Below are 16,351 nucleotides of genomic sequence, written 5' to 3'. Positions count from 1 at the left end.
ATGGCTGAACCATGTTTTGTTGCTTTGAACTCATTTGACCTCATGTAGTGTATACAATTCCTTATGAAGAGTGATTTTGTCAATTGATGATTTGTAATTGCCTGGAAGTCATTGTTGTAAGATGATCTTGTAGTTAATAAAACATGAAATATGATCATGTTTATAATTTTGATCTATCATTATGTTTGGAATGTATTATGATGTAACCACTAGATGGCCTAATTAAGTCAAAGACAGACTTGTAAGGTCAAGTTTATTGCCTAATTTTACAGTAACCTATCCGAAAGTTTTTTATTGAAAGCTATTTTCAATAAAAACGATATACTTTACAGTTTACTGAAGTACTTTATGATTAGTAAATTATGCATTTTAAATTAAACATGTTGTCTTGATAGGTGTGTACAGTCCTCACATTAGGTCTATGGGTGCCCACTGTCAATCCCGAGTTATTTAGATTTCAATTTGTATTCATCTTCTCAAGATGTTTTGTGGGACACACGTTACCTCTATATATTGTTTATCTGCAACCAACAATTGTTAGGAAAAAATAATAATAATTGCCTCTGACTAAAACAGCGTTAGCTGTATGACCATTAACTCCGCCCTCCTCCACTGTGAATCTGGCTGCAGTCAAGAATATCAGGAAAGAAGGGAAGTCTAGTAACACGTTGCCGCTACATTATAGTTATTTATGAAACATAATTTTTTAACTTAGCGGGAATAACTGATGACTGATTCATAAACGGTTAATTTAAAGGTGAGTGTTTCTTTAGAAATGTATCTTTTTATTCAAGTTTAGAAGCGAAAGTGACTTAAACACAATGTGGTATAGTCAAGAAGAAAGGCGTTTATAGTCTTGGACAGGGAAACAACAAAAAGGCATTGCACATGGAAAATAAATACATTCGTGGGATAACCTAATGTAAATGGTTGGTACATACGTCAATTCATATTTAGCAAGTTGTATGGATGGTGCCTGACAATTATATATCCGTTGTTATGTCCAGGACAATTATAATTTTCTTTATTTTCCGAACCACCTTCCAACTTCTTTTAAACTTCCCCACCATTGCTTCAAAAAATGTGGGAAGGTTTGAATGTTGACACAACTGTCACAGACATTTGATTAGGAAATGACAATGTAACTTTCTTTGGCAGTTTGTCTATTAATCATGGACATTAGCTCTATGAAAAGTTAAAAGCTTCCGGAAAATTTAACCGATGGTCAAACCGATGGTTTTAAATTATGCAGGATGATAAACGTAGTTCATTGTTTCACAGTTGCAACATATTTCGTAATGCTTTTCCCATTGTTGCCAAATGTACGACATGCAAAGCAATTAATTGAATGCATTTTACTGTAGGCTGTTAAAAAGCCTTATGAAGCTCCAATTGTTTCCAGATGTCACACTTTGTCATTGATGAAACCCTTTGTTAGATAACACCATGTTTACAAGGCTGAGAAAGAGGTGAACTCAGTAGATTTATGACCAATATGAAATGAAAGCCAGAGGAAGAGATGTCTTCTGTAGTGTAATTGAGTTAAACTCAGTGTAGTATAGTAGGCAGTTATGTACTCTGCTGAACCATTCAGCACCTGCCTATAGCTGCTACCTGAAAATTCAGTTACACCACAAGTGCACCTGCTACCAAGCCAATGGAAAAACAAAGCAGAGAATTTTGAACTGTTCAAATACAGCATAGGTAACTCACTATTAGAAGACTTTGAAAGAGAACCGACTTTGGATAAACAGGTATTTAGAATTCCTGACACAGATTGATTTCGTTCAAGAGTCCACTCTTGGACAGTTTGTATGTAGACATGCTGCTCGTTTCCCCTCCTGGGGGCCTCTCTTGGTTTCAGTTGTCCTCAGCTGTTGTGCTGAAACATGTCTGCCAGTTAGCAGGGCCTTGTGGATCTCATAGCAACCATGCCTTGATCCCAGGAGTAGCTCCGGAGTAGCTCATTCTTTCCTGCATCGTCATGCCAACTCACGTGTCCGCCTGAAGCATTAGCTTCTAGGTTTGACAACCAAATACGCGATACAGAAAACCTCAAAAAGCCCGTAATTGGGTGCACAGAGTCAATTCATGTTAATGGTTCAATAAATCTTTATCACTGAACTGTAATCGCGGTTCTCTTCAAAAGCGGGTGGCTAAAAGCCTGATCCCATCTCCAATTCCCTGGTGTTGTCTTTGAGGAGAGGCTTTTGAGTGTGAAATGTCACTGAATGTTCTGCCTGCATGTACTGTAACGTGTGTCTCGAGCCCCCTGCTGTGTCTTGTTAAGATCACTCACAGCGTGAGTGAACCAATGACTCGATCTCACTACCAGTCTTGAGAATCTGGCTGGCCGTCTGCCTGTGCTTCTGTACTCTGTGGGCATTGCTGCTTTGATTATAATCTGGAAAAAAAACATGCCTGGCATGTTGGCAGTGTTGACCCACCATCTTGGAAGTAGTTAGACAAGCACTGCTACAGCACTGAGAGTGTGTGTATGCATCAAATATGTATGAGGTTATCTCAGACTTATTGGGTCATGATGGGTGTAGGAGTGGTATTTGTGGTAAGCTTCCCGCCCGCCATGCAGGTTTAGACATGCAAACTGTGGAAAGTGGAGAATGCAGGTTTTGGGCTGTGGAATGCTAGGGAGTGTGTGTCAGATGGATTTCCAGACCAGGGCTGTTTAAAAAAAAAGATTTCTACTCGTTAGAGAGACTGCAAGAAAGTACAGGATCAAACGGCAACACGTCTATTCAGATGACCGCTCTTTTATCACAAGCAGACACTGTGTGTTGCGCAACGATGTCATCACGATCACAACAGAGTTGCGGCTAAGATTCAAGATGGCAGGGGTAGTTTCTGTTGCCACACTAACAGCCCGTGCTGCGGTCTCTCTCATGCCCTACTCTGCATGACTCGCATGGCCTTTATTGTGTCAGCTCCCGGGATAAACAGAGGACTATCTCTGCTCGCTCACGCTCGCGCACAAACTCGCCAACTCCTGGCCTTCTTTTGAAGTGTATGTGGGATGTGAAACTAGACGCCCTCGAAAGATCTCGACGTTGTCAAGTTGACCAAAAAAAGGCTTGCGGTTCTCGGTTCATCCAGGTTTACTCTCCTCTGTCTTTCAAGACAAGAGGGTTAACTTTGGCAGAATGGCTGGGTGAGAAGTCATTCTGACGGACAGTTCCTGTTTTGGGCCCGGAAACGCTCAAGGGTAGTTGTGAAGGCTCGTTGGGCGACACCCAGCCCTGGTGTCAAATCGCTCTGTAAGTGGGAAAGCCTCAGCCTTTCCCTCGGCACAGAATGCAACAAAAAATTGTGTTGAGTTTCAGCAAATCATTTGAGACCCCCCCCCCTTCAAAATGATCTCATATCCTCTGTCATCCCCTTCAGTCATGGGCACTGAATTATCCTTCGCACAATATTCAGTTGGGGTCAGTTTGTTGTTGAAGCCATAATGATTTGGTACTGTGGTACTTGACATATTTCAGCGCATGTCTTTGTGAACATGACAACCAGGTGACCTCTTCAGTCACTGTCCACCTAGAAGTCATAGTGGCGCCTGGCGGTTCTTCAAACCCTTTCTGAAGGAACCTTCAGATTACCCCGAGCATGCTTTGCTGGGGCAAACCCAGTCCACAACACAGATTAGGAGAAACCTGACGCCACCCTCCCCTCCCCCCCCCCTATCCTGGGGGGCTGTGGGGGTCAGAGCCAGAGGTGGCTGTCTATCCTGAGTGGCTAGCAAGTTCAGACAGCTCCCAGACCTTGACGTTTCTGAGGGGGAACCTGCTCCTGCCTGTCTCCAAGGCTACAGTGTAGGACGACAGCTGGCGCACGACAATAGTTAGAGCTTGGCATCACAGTCGCACGCTAACACGGACACGCATTCACCGTCCCGCCAAAGACCCAAACACAAGGAGGAAAACTGATTCATTCATGCGGTTCTGATAAAGAACACTTACTACAGGCCAGGCACCTCATAAAGCATACCCTCCTGTATCTATGGAATTATGCTACCTTACTGTATATATGGAATTATCCTGCCCTAATGTGTATATGTAGACATGCTACCTTATATACGGAGAGATATTCTACCCTACTGTATACATTCTACCCTACTGTATATATGCTACCCTACTGTATATATGCTACCCTACTGCATATATTCTACCCTACTGTATATATGCTACCCTACTGTATATATGCTACCCTACTGCATATATTCTACCCTACTGTATATATGCTACCCTACTGCATATATTCTACCCTACTGTATATATGCTACCCTACTGTATATATGATACCCTACTGTACATATGTAGCTATGCTACCTTGCTGGATGTAAATATGTAGCTATGCTACCTTGCTGGTTGTACAGTATGAAGATATGCAGCCCTGCTGGATGGCTGTAGCTTCTTCACGCTGCCTTTCAGCACAGATGGATCGAGACTGAGGGAGAGGAGGTCTGCAGGGAAGAGGTTGGGATGACAGGCTGTTTTCTGTGTCACAAGAGAAGCGCACAATGGCTGATGTCACTCACCCCTGAATGTCCCTCCTGTACAGTGACACGTGTTTGACTCACGAGGTTGTCGAACTGTTTGCCTGGGAGTCTGGTTGCATGTCATCAGGCTGTGTGCTTGAGTCATTTGAACTTTTCTCGTCTGCTTTTCGAAGCCCATTGGAAAATACAGGAGGGAGACAGGATTGGACAGGAAATAAAGCGGAAAGAACAGAAACAAGTTTCCTCTTAGCCATTGTCTAATTATCTCTCAGATGCTGTTCCAAAACTCTGTAACAAAGCAAATTCCTTGTCTGGGCAAACATTGATGATTCTGATTCTAGAAGATACTCTCATTCAGACAAACTTGTGGTTCATTATTACAGGTGAATGTTTATCAAGTTAACACAAACACCAGGAGAAACGTGACACATTGATCACTTGCTCAGTCTGGAGATGAAATGTTGCTGAAACTATGGAGAGAAGTTTTCCCGAAGAGCAAACCTTTTTATAATCCCACAGCTTATTTTTTTCCCACTGGGTATTAAGATGTATGTTGCGCGCAAATTTGGTTATCTGTTAAATAGAAAATGTCTCCCAATGTTCCTCTTTTGCTAATCTCCTTCAGTGTGTTTTTGTATTTATTTATTTTCCGCAGATGAAAATCCTTTTGACACTCTTGTCAGGTCATTGACCTGTATTTACATGGTTCCAGATAGGCCATGGTACCGTAACCATGACGCTGGTCTAACAAAGGGTTTAGAATGTTGGGAGTCTTTTTTTTATCCTCCTTCGCATAATCTGACAGCAACAAGCTTTTTTGGAAACGTTCTGTACTGCTGTTCTGGCATTCTGTTGGATAAATTGATCCGGACACTAAATGAAGTGCTGGAGTCTTTCCAGGGAAGAGAATGAGTCATGCTTACCGTGGAAGATAAAAGTACAGTATGCAAATGATCAAACGGCCGTAGCTTCAAAGAAACAATGGAAGAGGAAATCCTATTTTCCCGCTGCCGACCGGCCGCAGGGGAGACTAAGGTGAAGTCTCTCCGCCGTGTGAGACGCCGGCCGGTTACCGTCTACCACTTGGGCCCCTCTAATAAAACATCAGTGAAAGCCTTGGGTATTTCATTAGCTGAGTGGCTGCCTGGCATGCAAGGAACACCCCCCCCCAACCCCCCCTTCCCCAATGCTATTGACTTCTTTGGTGTAATGTCTCCCTCCTGCTGTCCCCCCCCCCCTCCCCCCTCCCCCCCGAGACTGAGATGATGTAAGGAATGTACTGGCACAGGTTTTACACAATCAGAGGAAGGCTTAAGGCATACTCTGAATACTAAACCGTTTTTTTTAGGGGCTGTCATTACTGTAGGGAGCTGCCAGTAAAGCGAGTCCACTCCTTGCCATTTTCTTGAAGCTATTTAGCACAATTTGGTGATTTGGCAATTTAGTGCTGAGTTAGAGGAATTGTTGTCTTCAGGCTCTGGTGTTTTCCCCACGGCCAGCGTTAGTTTTGGTGATGAATCAAACTGAGCGTCTTGTGATTTGTTGCTTGTTCACTGGAAGCAAAAAACATAATTGTTCCTCAAAAGCATGTGACTCTTTGATGAGTCAAATGTGTTTTTTGCAATCAGCTTTGGTCTGTGATCCTCTCTCCTTCTTTTTACTTTTTCTCTTGTTCTTTCCCTACTCTTTCATGTATAACCTGCATGTGTGTGTATATGTGCATTCATTCTTTATATTGTATGTCTACTCTTTAATGCACATAATTAATGTAAATATTGTTCGTATGTATGTGTGCATTTTTCGTCTGCACATCCATTCGCACGACTACTGAGCCCTCTATGGTCTCACCTTTCAAAATAACCCGACACTGCTCCTTCAGGGCCTTGTCATGCTGTAATCAATAGCTGGAAAACCTTCGATAGATTGGTCACTGTCCCAACATCCAAACTATTAAAAGCTCACTTGGCTTTGAAGCGGGCAGTAACCAATTAGCTAATTGCATGTCTGCCTGTGTGTGTGCTGGCCCAAGCTTTCATTAGATTAAATGGACATTGAGTGAACTATTATTGTATTTGGGGGGAAGAAAAAAGAAACTAACCTTGTTGGTTATGACAGACCATCATTAGATTCCACCTGTTCTTTTGATGGTTATGGAGGACATTAGTGGGTGGTTTCTCTCTAGGGAGCTGTCCCCAGTCATATGAGCTATATCTACTCAGAGCAGGGCAGTAGCTATTGAGTGCGCTTAGCATTAGCTTAGCATTAGCTTAGCATTAGCTTAGCATTAGCTTAGCATTAGCTTAGCATAGGTTACCAGGTCTCCTGCTGATGGAGGCTACGCTAAGGCCTGTAATGTTCTGTAGATTAAGTTTTAAGACTACCCCTCTGGCCTTTTGACCCAGTCCACGTATAGCTGGATGCTCTTTGCCATGGCATGGCTGTGGATTTAAGACACAGTGGAAATTTAGCAGGCTTCCAGGAAGGGATATCTCCAATTGTTTGATGTGGATCTTTTAGTGCACAGAACCTTTGTGTGAAAGCGGGAAACTGCTATTTTAGAAAAACTCAAGGAACAAAGGTTATTTTTTCTAAGAACAGTTTCGTCTGCGGTGTGGCTTATTGAAGTAGTGAATCTTGTGACCAATTTGTTGGGATCATCTTTGTGACAAGATGGTTAGAGGTTCTTGGTGCTGGGTGACCACAACCACACAGGATGTGAGGGTACATACAGTACCTCAGGAAATGATGTGTGACAATTATATAGAAAATATAGCTAGTACAGGGCTGCTTACTTTGTCACCTTGGAGTGAGATTTGTTGGGGCCAACCAAAATTAGCGTGACAAATACAATGTGTGGCGGGAGAGCGTATGAACTGGTTGAAATGCGTGTCTCACCGCCAATGTGTGACAGTTGGCCCTGCTAGTATAGTGTGTTTTTTCGTTTAGTTCCCATTACTATTTCCTCAAAACTAATTTGTTCTTGTTTATGTATGTTCACGTCCGTTCCTCAGAGCTAAGAAAAGATGTCGTCGCAGGAAGGGGAGGAGCCACCCCCCAACGGCAGCCAATCAGACAGCCGATTGAAAAGCAAGAAGCCGCCCAGTCTGGTCATAGCCATCCCGCCCCCAGAGGAGGAGCAGCAAAAGGGAGTTGATCATGTCAAACAGGTGACACCACCACGACCCTAACCCTGACCCTGGACCTTGACCCTTGACCCTATCTCTTTCAAATCCCTTTCAAAACATCCCCGTCAGACCTATTTTGTACACATTTAAAGGCACATCGAGTTCCAAATGTCTATGAAGCCTTTCTAACTCTGCTTGAGACTTGGTAGAAGGGGTCTTCAGTCCAACATACTGGCTTTTGGAACAGGAAAGAGAGCATACAGGAATGTCTGCTCTTGAAACGCCATCTCCCCATCTTTATTGAGCCATCCAGTATAATTAAGACACAGTCCTGCGTGGTTCCATATGCTCTTTGCCGTTCCAGAGCTAGCTATTGGGTTTTATTGGGGCCCCACCCCCAGTTAAAGGGCCTTACCATTAACACAGAGTAATATGGTACCTCCCCAGTCTCCATGTATGTAATATCATTGGACAGCCCGGCATTTGGAACAGCTGGCAGGCAGGCTCTGTAACCTGGCCGGGGCCTCCCACATCCCATTTCCCCTTATATAACCCACAGCTATGGTACAGTTTAGCTGAAAAGAGGAAGCATCCACCATAGACACAGGCTTCTTTGATACACGCGACAAAGCAACTTCAAAATCACATTTGGAATTCCTTCACGTTGGGATTTGTCCGGACGCGTTTGCATCGTTCCCGGTGCCTCCACGCTGGTCTCCGACGTCTCCCTCAAACTCCTAGTGGACGAGTGTGTGTCTACTTGAGGAAGGGAGAATGGAGAGGAGTGAAGCCGGGGTCAGTGGATTGGGTCTTGTCAGGCCTCCGTTGTCCTGGATAACTCACTTCTCCTCTCCTCAATGTCTGCCCGGCCCCCGGGGGGAGCCCTTCACGTTAAGTGGTTATTTAGCCCCAAATGATCTGCTCCTTCACGGATGAAACACTTCCTATACCCCGCCTTGTCACAAATCATCATAGTCGTCTGTGTGTGTGTGTGTGTGCGTGCGTGCAATCCCACTTTCCGCTTTTTTGCATGTGTGTGGCGCTCAATCTTCCGAGTACGTGTGTGTGTGGATGTTATGCGCAATCCCACTCTTTGGAGTGTGTGTATGTGTGTGTGTGTGAATGCCCAAGCCTGTACCAAGGGGATGCTCCCATGCTTCTCGCCGTAAAAGCCCTCTTCTCTAACAAGCCGAGCCCCGCTGGTCGCCTCGCAGACAGACCATATGGTTCTCCCCGCGCTCCTCTAACTGTCTGAATGACTCAGCGACACGCCGACTCGGCCGTCTCTTTTAATGAAGCCACCGCATCCGGGATAACAGAATACGACGACTAATGACCCTTCCGGTCACTCTAATTGGCGCAGCTTGTATTGTGTGTGCGCGCGAGCGGACGAGGACCTCCTCTTTGACCTGGTCGGTCACTGTTAGCATGTGTCCGCGGCTATCCCATTTAGCATAGCTTCATGTCTCGGTGCTGCTGTGCTAACTGCCTGTCCCCCCCCCCCCCCGTCCAGCCCCTGCGTCCGTCCCTGAAGAAGAGTGTGAGCGTGCAGCAGGCCAGTCCCCTGTCTGAAGCCGACTCCGCAGGGGGTGGAAGAGGAGGGGGAGGGGGCTACGCTGGGGACAGGAGGGCGGCCTTCCGCAGGCAGACCTCCCTGTCACAGAGCATACGCAGGTAGGAGACTGTGTGTGTGTGTGTGTGTGTCAAGGGGAAGGACAGACATGGACAGAGCTAGAATGTGGACCTTCTGGGAGGAAGGTTCCAGAAGCCTAGGGGTCCGACCAGCAGATTCCCTGTTATATGTGTTAACACCAATGCAACATTTGGAACACTTATTGTCACATCCAAAGTTTCTCCGAACTTTCTCTCTCACTGCTTCACTCTCTCTTTTTCTCTCTGCCTCTCTCTCCTTACGTACGCCCCCCTCCAGAGGAACAGCCCAGTGGTTTGGCGTGGGGGAGGACTGCGAGACCAAGCAGCAGTTATGGCAGCGGAAGAGCCTGCGCCACTGCAGCCAGCGCTACGGCAAGCTCAAGGCCCAGTACCGGGAGCCGGAGACCATCGGCAGCATGGACCAGGGCCTCGACTCACCTGCTGCCTCCAAGATGCCCAAGGTAGCAGCAGCAGCAGCAGCAGCACTGGAGCATGTCCTTACTGGTCCTTACTGGGTCATAGGCATATTCCTTCACTCTGTGTATGAGAGAGAGAGACAGAGACAGAGAGACAGAGAGACAGAGAGACAGAGAGACAGAGAGACAGAGAGACAGAGAGACAGAGAGAAAGGGAGAGGGAGAGGGAGAGGGAGAGGGAGAGGGAGAGGGAGAGGGAGAGGGAGAGGGAGAGGGAGGGATAGATAGAGAGAGAGAGAGCAGGGCAGAGGCACACAGAGAGAGAGAGAGAAAGAGCAGCTTGGTTTACACACGTTTTAGTTCCGTCACCTGCGTCCAGTACGCTTCCTGGCAAGGCTTCATAACAAGCCTCGACATTCTCTTTCTCTCTCTCACGCACACACACACACACACACACACGCTCACACAGACGGACCCCCACAGATTTGTGATTCTTTGTCATCACTAACTCTTTTGTTACAGATTAATTCCTGAATACTTCTCTTTCAACAGAAGGCCTACATTATGGGTAGATTTGAACACATAAGCCAGAGTAGGATAATAAATATCCTTCGGTGTATCTTTTTGAAAATCTCAGTTTCCTAAAGAGAGGATTTTTTCATATGGATCTGTGTTGAGTAACGGCTCTCTCTTCCCTAGATCGTCGACCCCCTGGCCCGGGGCAGGGCCTTCCGCTACCCAGACGAGCCGGATCGCGGCCCTCGGACCCCCCACACGGCGCTGGGCCCTCTGACCCCCGGGGTGACCTCCCTCTGCTCCTTCACCAGCCAGCGCTCGGGCCCCGCCCGCCCCCCCCGCCGCAAGAGGGAGTCGGTGGCCCGCATGAGCATCCGCGCTGCCTCCAACCTGATGAAGGTCAGTTTGAGGGGGGAGGGGGGAGGGGGGGTTGGTTAAGAGGAGTCAAAGGGTCATGGGTCGAAAGTTTGATGAGACATAAAATAAAATGTAAAAAAGCGACTGTGTTTTTCAGGTCAGTGACGCAACGGGCTGCGGCAGGTCGACACGGTGTTAGCTCGTCGTGTGGTCCTAGTCTCCCTCAGTCTGCCCCTCGTTCGTAATCTGCGATCGGGCGCTTCTACGAAAGCACGTTGAGATTTACCAAAAGCTCTTATCTATCGACTGAGTAGAACGTTTCCTGCATGTGGTTCCGTGTCGGCGTGTAGCGTCTTTTGTTGACTCTGATAGAGACGGTGTCTGGTGCTCGTGGGCCCCTGCACCGTGCACGGGTATCCCTCTAACACTCCGGTTGTGCTGTTCTGACTGGCACATGTGGTTCTGTGCCCCCCCCCAGGGGCGTACGGGTTTGGCGGGCTCCCAGACGGGCCGCAGTTACCCCCGCCGCAGCTTCGCCAGGCCCAGCTGGCTGGAGGAGGACACGGTGGACTCTGTCGACACCAACGTGTTCTACAGCAAGGTCAGGAAGCCTCTCAACTCCTCCTGGCCGCCTTCCTCTCTTTTTTTTCTTTCTTTCTCCTCTCTCCCAGTCACCCTTCTGTCTGTGCCGTACAAGTCTTTTGAACTCGCCCTCCGCTTTTTCAAAGATTACTCACGCACTCCCTTCCCTCTCTCTGTCTCTCTCTCTCTCTCTCTCTCTCTCTCTCTCTCTCTCTCTCTCTCTCTCTCTCTCTCTCTCTCTCTCACTGTCTCTCTCACTGTTTATGTCTCTCTCTCTCTCGCTCTCTCTCTCTCTCCATCTGATCATCTCTCTTTATCTGTCACTCTCACTCTCTCCCCCCCCCCCCCCCCCCCCCCCCCTCCAGGTGGATGCCCATGATGAGCTGTACTCTATGGCGGACGACGTGTTTGAGTCTCCCCCCATGTCGGCCTCCTTTGCCCCCATGGACCACCCCGAGCCTTACCAGAGCCAGTGAGTAGCTCCACAAGCAGGAAGGAGGGAGAGGGGGGAAGCAGGGGACTAGAGATGGGAGGATGGAGGGAAGGCAGGGATGGATAGATGGAGACGACATGTGTTCAAGGTGCATTTGAGTGTGTTTTCTCCCCGCTGTCAATAGTCCTCCATACCCCTCCCTCCCTCCTCTCTCACGTCATTGTCTACCTGCCCCCTCCTCTCCTCTCTGACCTGCTCTCCTCCCTCCCTCTCTCCTCCACAGCAAGGACCTCTCCAAGGCCCCCGCCGCCCTGCACGAGGCCACCAGGGGACCCGAGCGCGGCCGGCGCATCGCCTCCAAGGTGAAGCACTTTGCCTTCGACCGGCCCAAGCGGCAGTACGGGATGGGCGTGGTGGGCAAGTGGCTGAACCGCCACTACCGCCGCAGCATCAGTAGCCACGTACAGCAGCAGCTGGACGACTTCCACAGTCACAGGTGAGGTCGCCGGGGGCAACGGGTTTTTTTTGGGGGGGGGGCCTGCGGGGTTGGTTATTATGGGGTTGTTGGCGCAAGGATCGGACGGACGTGTAGTAGGCTTTGCAGAAGCGTTCTGTTAAAATGCACGTCCGTTCTTCTTTTTTTGGCACAAAACTCGTCTCTCTCTCTCTTTCAAGCATGCCTAATGTGGGGTCAGATGGCTGAGCGGTTAGGGAGTCGGGCTATTAATCAGAAGGTTGTTGGTTCAATTCTCGGCTGTGCCAAATGACGATGTGTCCTTGGGCAAGGCACTTCACCCTACTTGCCTCGGGGAGAATATCCCTGTACTTACTGTAAGTCGCTCTGGATAAGAGCGTCTGCTAAATGACTAAACGCACTAATGTTACACACGCGCCCATGTGTGCACGCGTTCTTGAGCCTCCAAACTTTGCTTTCCGGGAGACGAGCATTCAGCCCATGTGCTTTCACGGCCTCCTCCTCTGGATGAATGATTTAACGAGAGCCTTAGGAACTCCTCTCACAGTACCTTGTTCCACCCTCCCCTCTCCCCCACCAGGCCCTACTTCACCTACTGGATCACCTTCGTCCACGTGGTCATCACCCTGCTGGCTTGCTGCACCTACGGCTTTGCCCCTGTGGGGTTCGCCCAGCACTCCACCTCCGACCTGGTGAGCCACCCCACCCTGGGACTGCTACCTGGGGTTCAGCACTGTCTTGGTGGACGATACTGGGGAGACCATAGAAGAGTAGCAGGGCCTGCTCTTTAAACTGAAGTGGAGTCAATCTCCTCGCGTCAGACTGTCAGAGAGGGCTGAAGGCTTGTTTGGGATGTTTCATTTAAATCTCAAGTGGATTTAACCAACGCAAATAACAGTATGCTGTCTTTTGTGGACGGACTGTCCTCGGACTGTGGATTAGTGATGGCCGGATTTTCGCAGAATCAGATGGATCGTGCCTGTGTCTGATGGTGTCTCTCTGGTGCCCCCTGTAGGTGTTGAAGAACAAGGGCATCTATGAGAGCGTCAAGTACGTCCAGCAGGAGAACTTCTGGATCGGGCCTGGTTCTGTGAGTATTCAGTCTCTTCACACTCTCTTCTCAACCTGTTAGCTACCGAGCAGACCTGGGTCAAATATAGAAGTTGAAGCAGAAAGTACTTATTTCAAACTCTCTGTTGATGTTACACTGTACAGTATTATTACTGTATTATTACTGTACTGTACTGTAGGGAAGCTTCCAGCTGTATGTCATTTTTGTAGTCATTTTTAGCGTCACTTTCAAGTGGTGTCCACTCAATGTGGATTGTTGTTTTCCGTATTGTATTCTGTAAAGAGTGGTTTGCCCAATTCTGCCGGGTTGCCAGGTTTATTGTGTTTGTGTTTTCTCCCTCTCTCAGGATGACCTGATCCATTTGGGGGCCAAGTTCTCCCCGTGTATCCGTCAGGACAGCCAGATAGTCCGGCTCATCCAGATGGCCCAGGACCTGGAGAGAGAGTCCGGCTGCTGCGTCCAGAATGACAACTCTGGCTGCGTCCAGACGCTCTCAACCCAGTGCTCGGTACACACACACACACACACACTCACACACACTCACACACGCACGCACTCACACACACACACATTGCTGATCCCCCCAGCATTGTTACATGACTAAATGAGACGGGTCTGTTTCTTTGGTTGTGTGCAGGAGACTCTGGCCACCTTTATAAAGTGGAAGAACACGGATGTGGACGTCATCAGGTCCTCTGGATCTGTGTGTCACCAGGACCCCAGGTCTGTCTGCCTACCTGTCTGTCTGTCTGTCTGTCTGTCTGTCTGTCTGTCTGTCTGTCTGTCTGTCTGTCTGTCTGTCTGTCTGTCTGTCTGTCTGTCCGCCTACCTGTCTGTCTGTCTGTCTGTCTGTCTGCCTACCTGTCTATCTGTCTGTCTGTCTGTCTGCCTACCTGTCTATCTGTCTGTCTGTCTGCCTACCTGTCTATCTGTCTGTCTGTCTTTGTGTCTGCCTGTCTGTCACGTTCTCTGTCTCAGGCTTTGTCGAAACTAAACAGATTCGATCTCATGTGAACAACTATAACACTGATGCCGAAAAACTCTTGTGTTAAACCACTACCAGTGTATCAGTGTGTCTTTTCTTTGTCTCTTTTTTCTTTGTCTCCTGTTGCATGCTGGGAGCAGGACCTGCGAGGAGCCTGCCTCGGCGGAGCCCCACATCTGGCCAGACGACATCACACAGTGGCCGGTGAGTGACGGCGCCGTTGCCACGGCAACCAACCCTTTCGTCGTTAGCGACAGAACTATCTCATCTCGAGGCACGTCCGTGGACGTCACTCTGCCCTTCCCCCCCCTAGCTCTGCACGTTCCCCCGGAAGTCCAACCACACAGGCTACAGACACATGGACTGTAACATCAAGGGCCGGCCCTGCTGCATAGGGACCAAGGGCAGGTAGGACCCACGGAGTTCCGTGTCTCTTGCAGTCCCACTGCAGTCGTTTTGTTTATTGACGTGGTTCAATATTGACGTGCCATGTCCTTGTTTGCTGAACATGTTCCCCAATACGCGTGGTGACTCTGGGTTCGAGGACGAAAGATCCCGTGTCCGTTAGGAGATGGAAGTGTGACTTGTCATGCTCTCTCTCTCTCTCTTTCCTGGTCTTCTGGATAGGTGTGAGATCACTACAAGAGAATACTGCTCGTTCATGCAAGGGTACTTCCACGAGGAAGCCACCCTCTGCTCCCAGGTGTGTGTGTTTGTGTGTCATGTACCCTGTATTTCTGGGTTATGTGTCATTGTGTCTGCATGTTACCATGACCACACAGCAACAGGGTACCCCAGAGCTAAACAAAGTGGGAGCAGATGAACTGACCCCGTGTCTGTCGACAGATCCACTGTCTAGACGATGTGTGCGGCCTGCTGCCCTTCCTCAACCCAGACGTGCCAGACCAGTTCTACAGGCTGTGGCTCTCCCTCTTCCTCCACGCCGGGTACGGACACACGGGGAGATCCTCTGATGGGATGTCCTTCTCTCCTCTCCTTCTCCTTCTCTCTTCTCCTATCCTTTCCTCTCCTCCTCTCCTCTCCTTCTCTCCTCTCTTCTCATCCTCTCCTCTCCTTCTCCGCTCCGCTCCTCCTTCTTCTCCTCTTCCTTTTCCTATCCCTCTCCTTCTCCTCTCCTCCACTCCCTTAGTCCTGGTCACTGACTGCCTCCCCACTGCCCACCCACGCGCACTGGAGGCACATGAGTGGAAATGCAAGCCCTAATGGGATTTCCCTTAGGCCAATAAGTAGAAGCTTAGAGGCAAATACTGTTTTGAGGGTTTTCCCCGCCCATGATGGGGATAAGTGAGGCTGAGTATGGGAATGATGTTTGTTTGTTTGTTTGTGTGTGTGTGTGTGTGGATAGAGAAAAATAGTTACTGTATGGGTGTTTGCGTGTGTTTGTAGGTATTGTGTGCTAGGTGCTTGTAAAGTGTTGATTGACATCCTGTGTCTTTATGTGTGTGTGTGTGTGTGTGTGTGTGTGTGTGTGTGTGTGTGTGGACAGCCTGCTGCACTGCCTGGTGTCTGTGGTGTTCCAGATGACCATCCTGAGGGATCTGGAGAAGCTGGCCGGCTGGGTCCGCATCTCCATCATCTACATCCTCAGTGGCATCACCGGCAACCTGGCCAGCGCCCTCTTCCTGCCCTACCGACCTGAGGTACGGACACACACGCACAACACACACACACGTTCACCCTACAGAACGCAATACATGGATGACAACATGTACGGTAAATCAAACAGATCGAAAAGAACACCCTCTCCTTCTACCTTCCCGCCCGAGCCCTATCCCGTGCCACATGGTATATCTCCACTGAGCCCGTCAGGTGTTTTGCATGCAAGCTGGTAGCTAAGTGGCGTGAGAGTAAGAGGGGAGGAAGGGAGGGAGGGAGGGCACCCATAGCTTCACACGGTCAGCCACTCGGCTTACTCACTGGAGTTAACTGGAGCTTTGGAGAGGGAGATTACTGGAACTGGATATCAGTAACCCTGTCTGGAGGGGAAACAGCTCTCCATCCAGCCTCCCCTGTCCTGGGCTGATCTGCCAGACTCCTGCCTCCCCTGCCCTGCCTCTCCTGAGGCAGAGGGCCCTTCAGTCTCTCACCACAGCAACGTTAACTTCAGAAGTGTAGTCATTATGTTGGTGGTTATTCACCTCGGAGAGGTGAGGTACTAACCACCTGTGTGATGCTGTGTCGGGCTCCCTCTAGTGGCAGAAAACGG

The 16,351-nt window shown here is 48.7% G+C and overlaps 1 protein-coding gene across 1 annotated transcript; it reads left to right on the top strand.

Annotated features, from left to right (window-relative positions):
- The first annotated feature begins 608 nt into the window (after positions 1-608).
- Positions 609-15,998, top strand: LOC124483522 (inactive rhomboid protein 2-like). Its single transcript, XM_047044013.1, has 17 exons — positions 609-757; positions 7,522-7,677; positions 9,149-9,309; positions 9,566-9,749; positions 10,404-10,619; positions 11,056-11,178; positions 11,525-11,631; positions 11,876-12,088; positions 12,648-12,759; positions 13,083-13,157; positions 13,486-13,647; positions 13,777-13,862; positions 14,265-14,328; positions 14,438-14,532; positions 14,752-14,827; positions 14,971-15,071; positions 15,632-15,998. Exons 2-17 carry the CDS (start codon positions 7,534-7,536, stop codon positions 15,975-15,977), a joined length of 2,265 nt encoding a protein of 754 aa, XP_046899969.1. The 5' UTR covers positions 609-757; positions 7,522-7,533; the 3' UTR covers positions 15,978-15,998.
- Positions 15,999-16,351: the final 353 nt, after the last annotated feature.

The sequence above is a fragment of the Hypomesus transpacificus genome, chromosome 21, assembly GCF_021917145.1.
Source record: "Hypomesus transpacificus isolate Combined female chromosome 21, fHypTra1, whole genome shotgun sequence".
In the NCBI taxonomy this organism is placed as follows: Eukaryota; Metazoa; Chordata; class Actinopteri; order Osmeriformes; family Osmeridae; genus Hypomesus; species Hypomesus transpacificus.
This window is presented reverse-complemented; position numbering and strand designations above follow the sequence as displayed.

Coding starts and splice junctions, on each gene's coding strand:
- LOC124483522 (XM_047044013.1), top strand. CDS start 7,534: ATGTCGTCGCAGGAAGGGGAGGAGCCACCCCCCAACGGCAGCCAATCA. Junction 9,310..9,565: donor CTGTCACAGAGCATACGCAG/GTAGGAGACTGT, acceptor GCCCCCCTCCAG/AGGAACAGCCCAGTGGTTTG. Junction 9,750..10,403: donor CTGCCTCCAAGATGCCCAAG/GTAGCAGCAGCA, acceptor TCTCTTCCCTAG/ATCGTCGACCCCCTGGCCCG.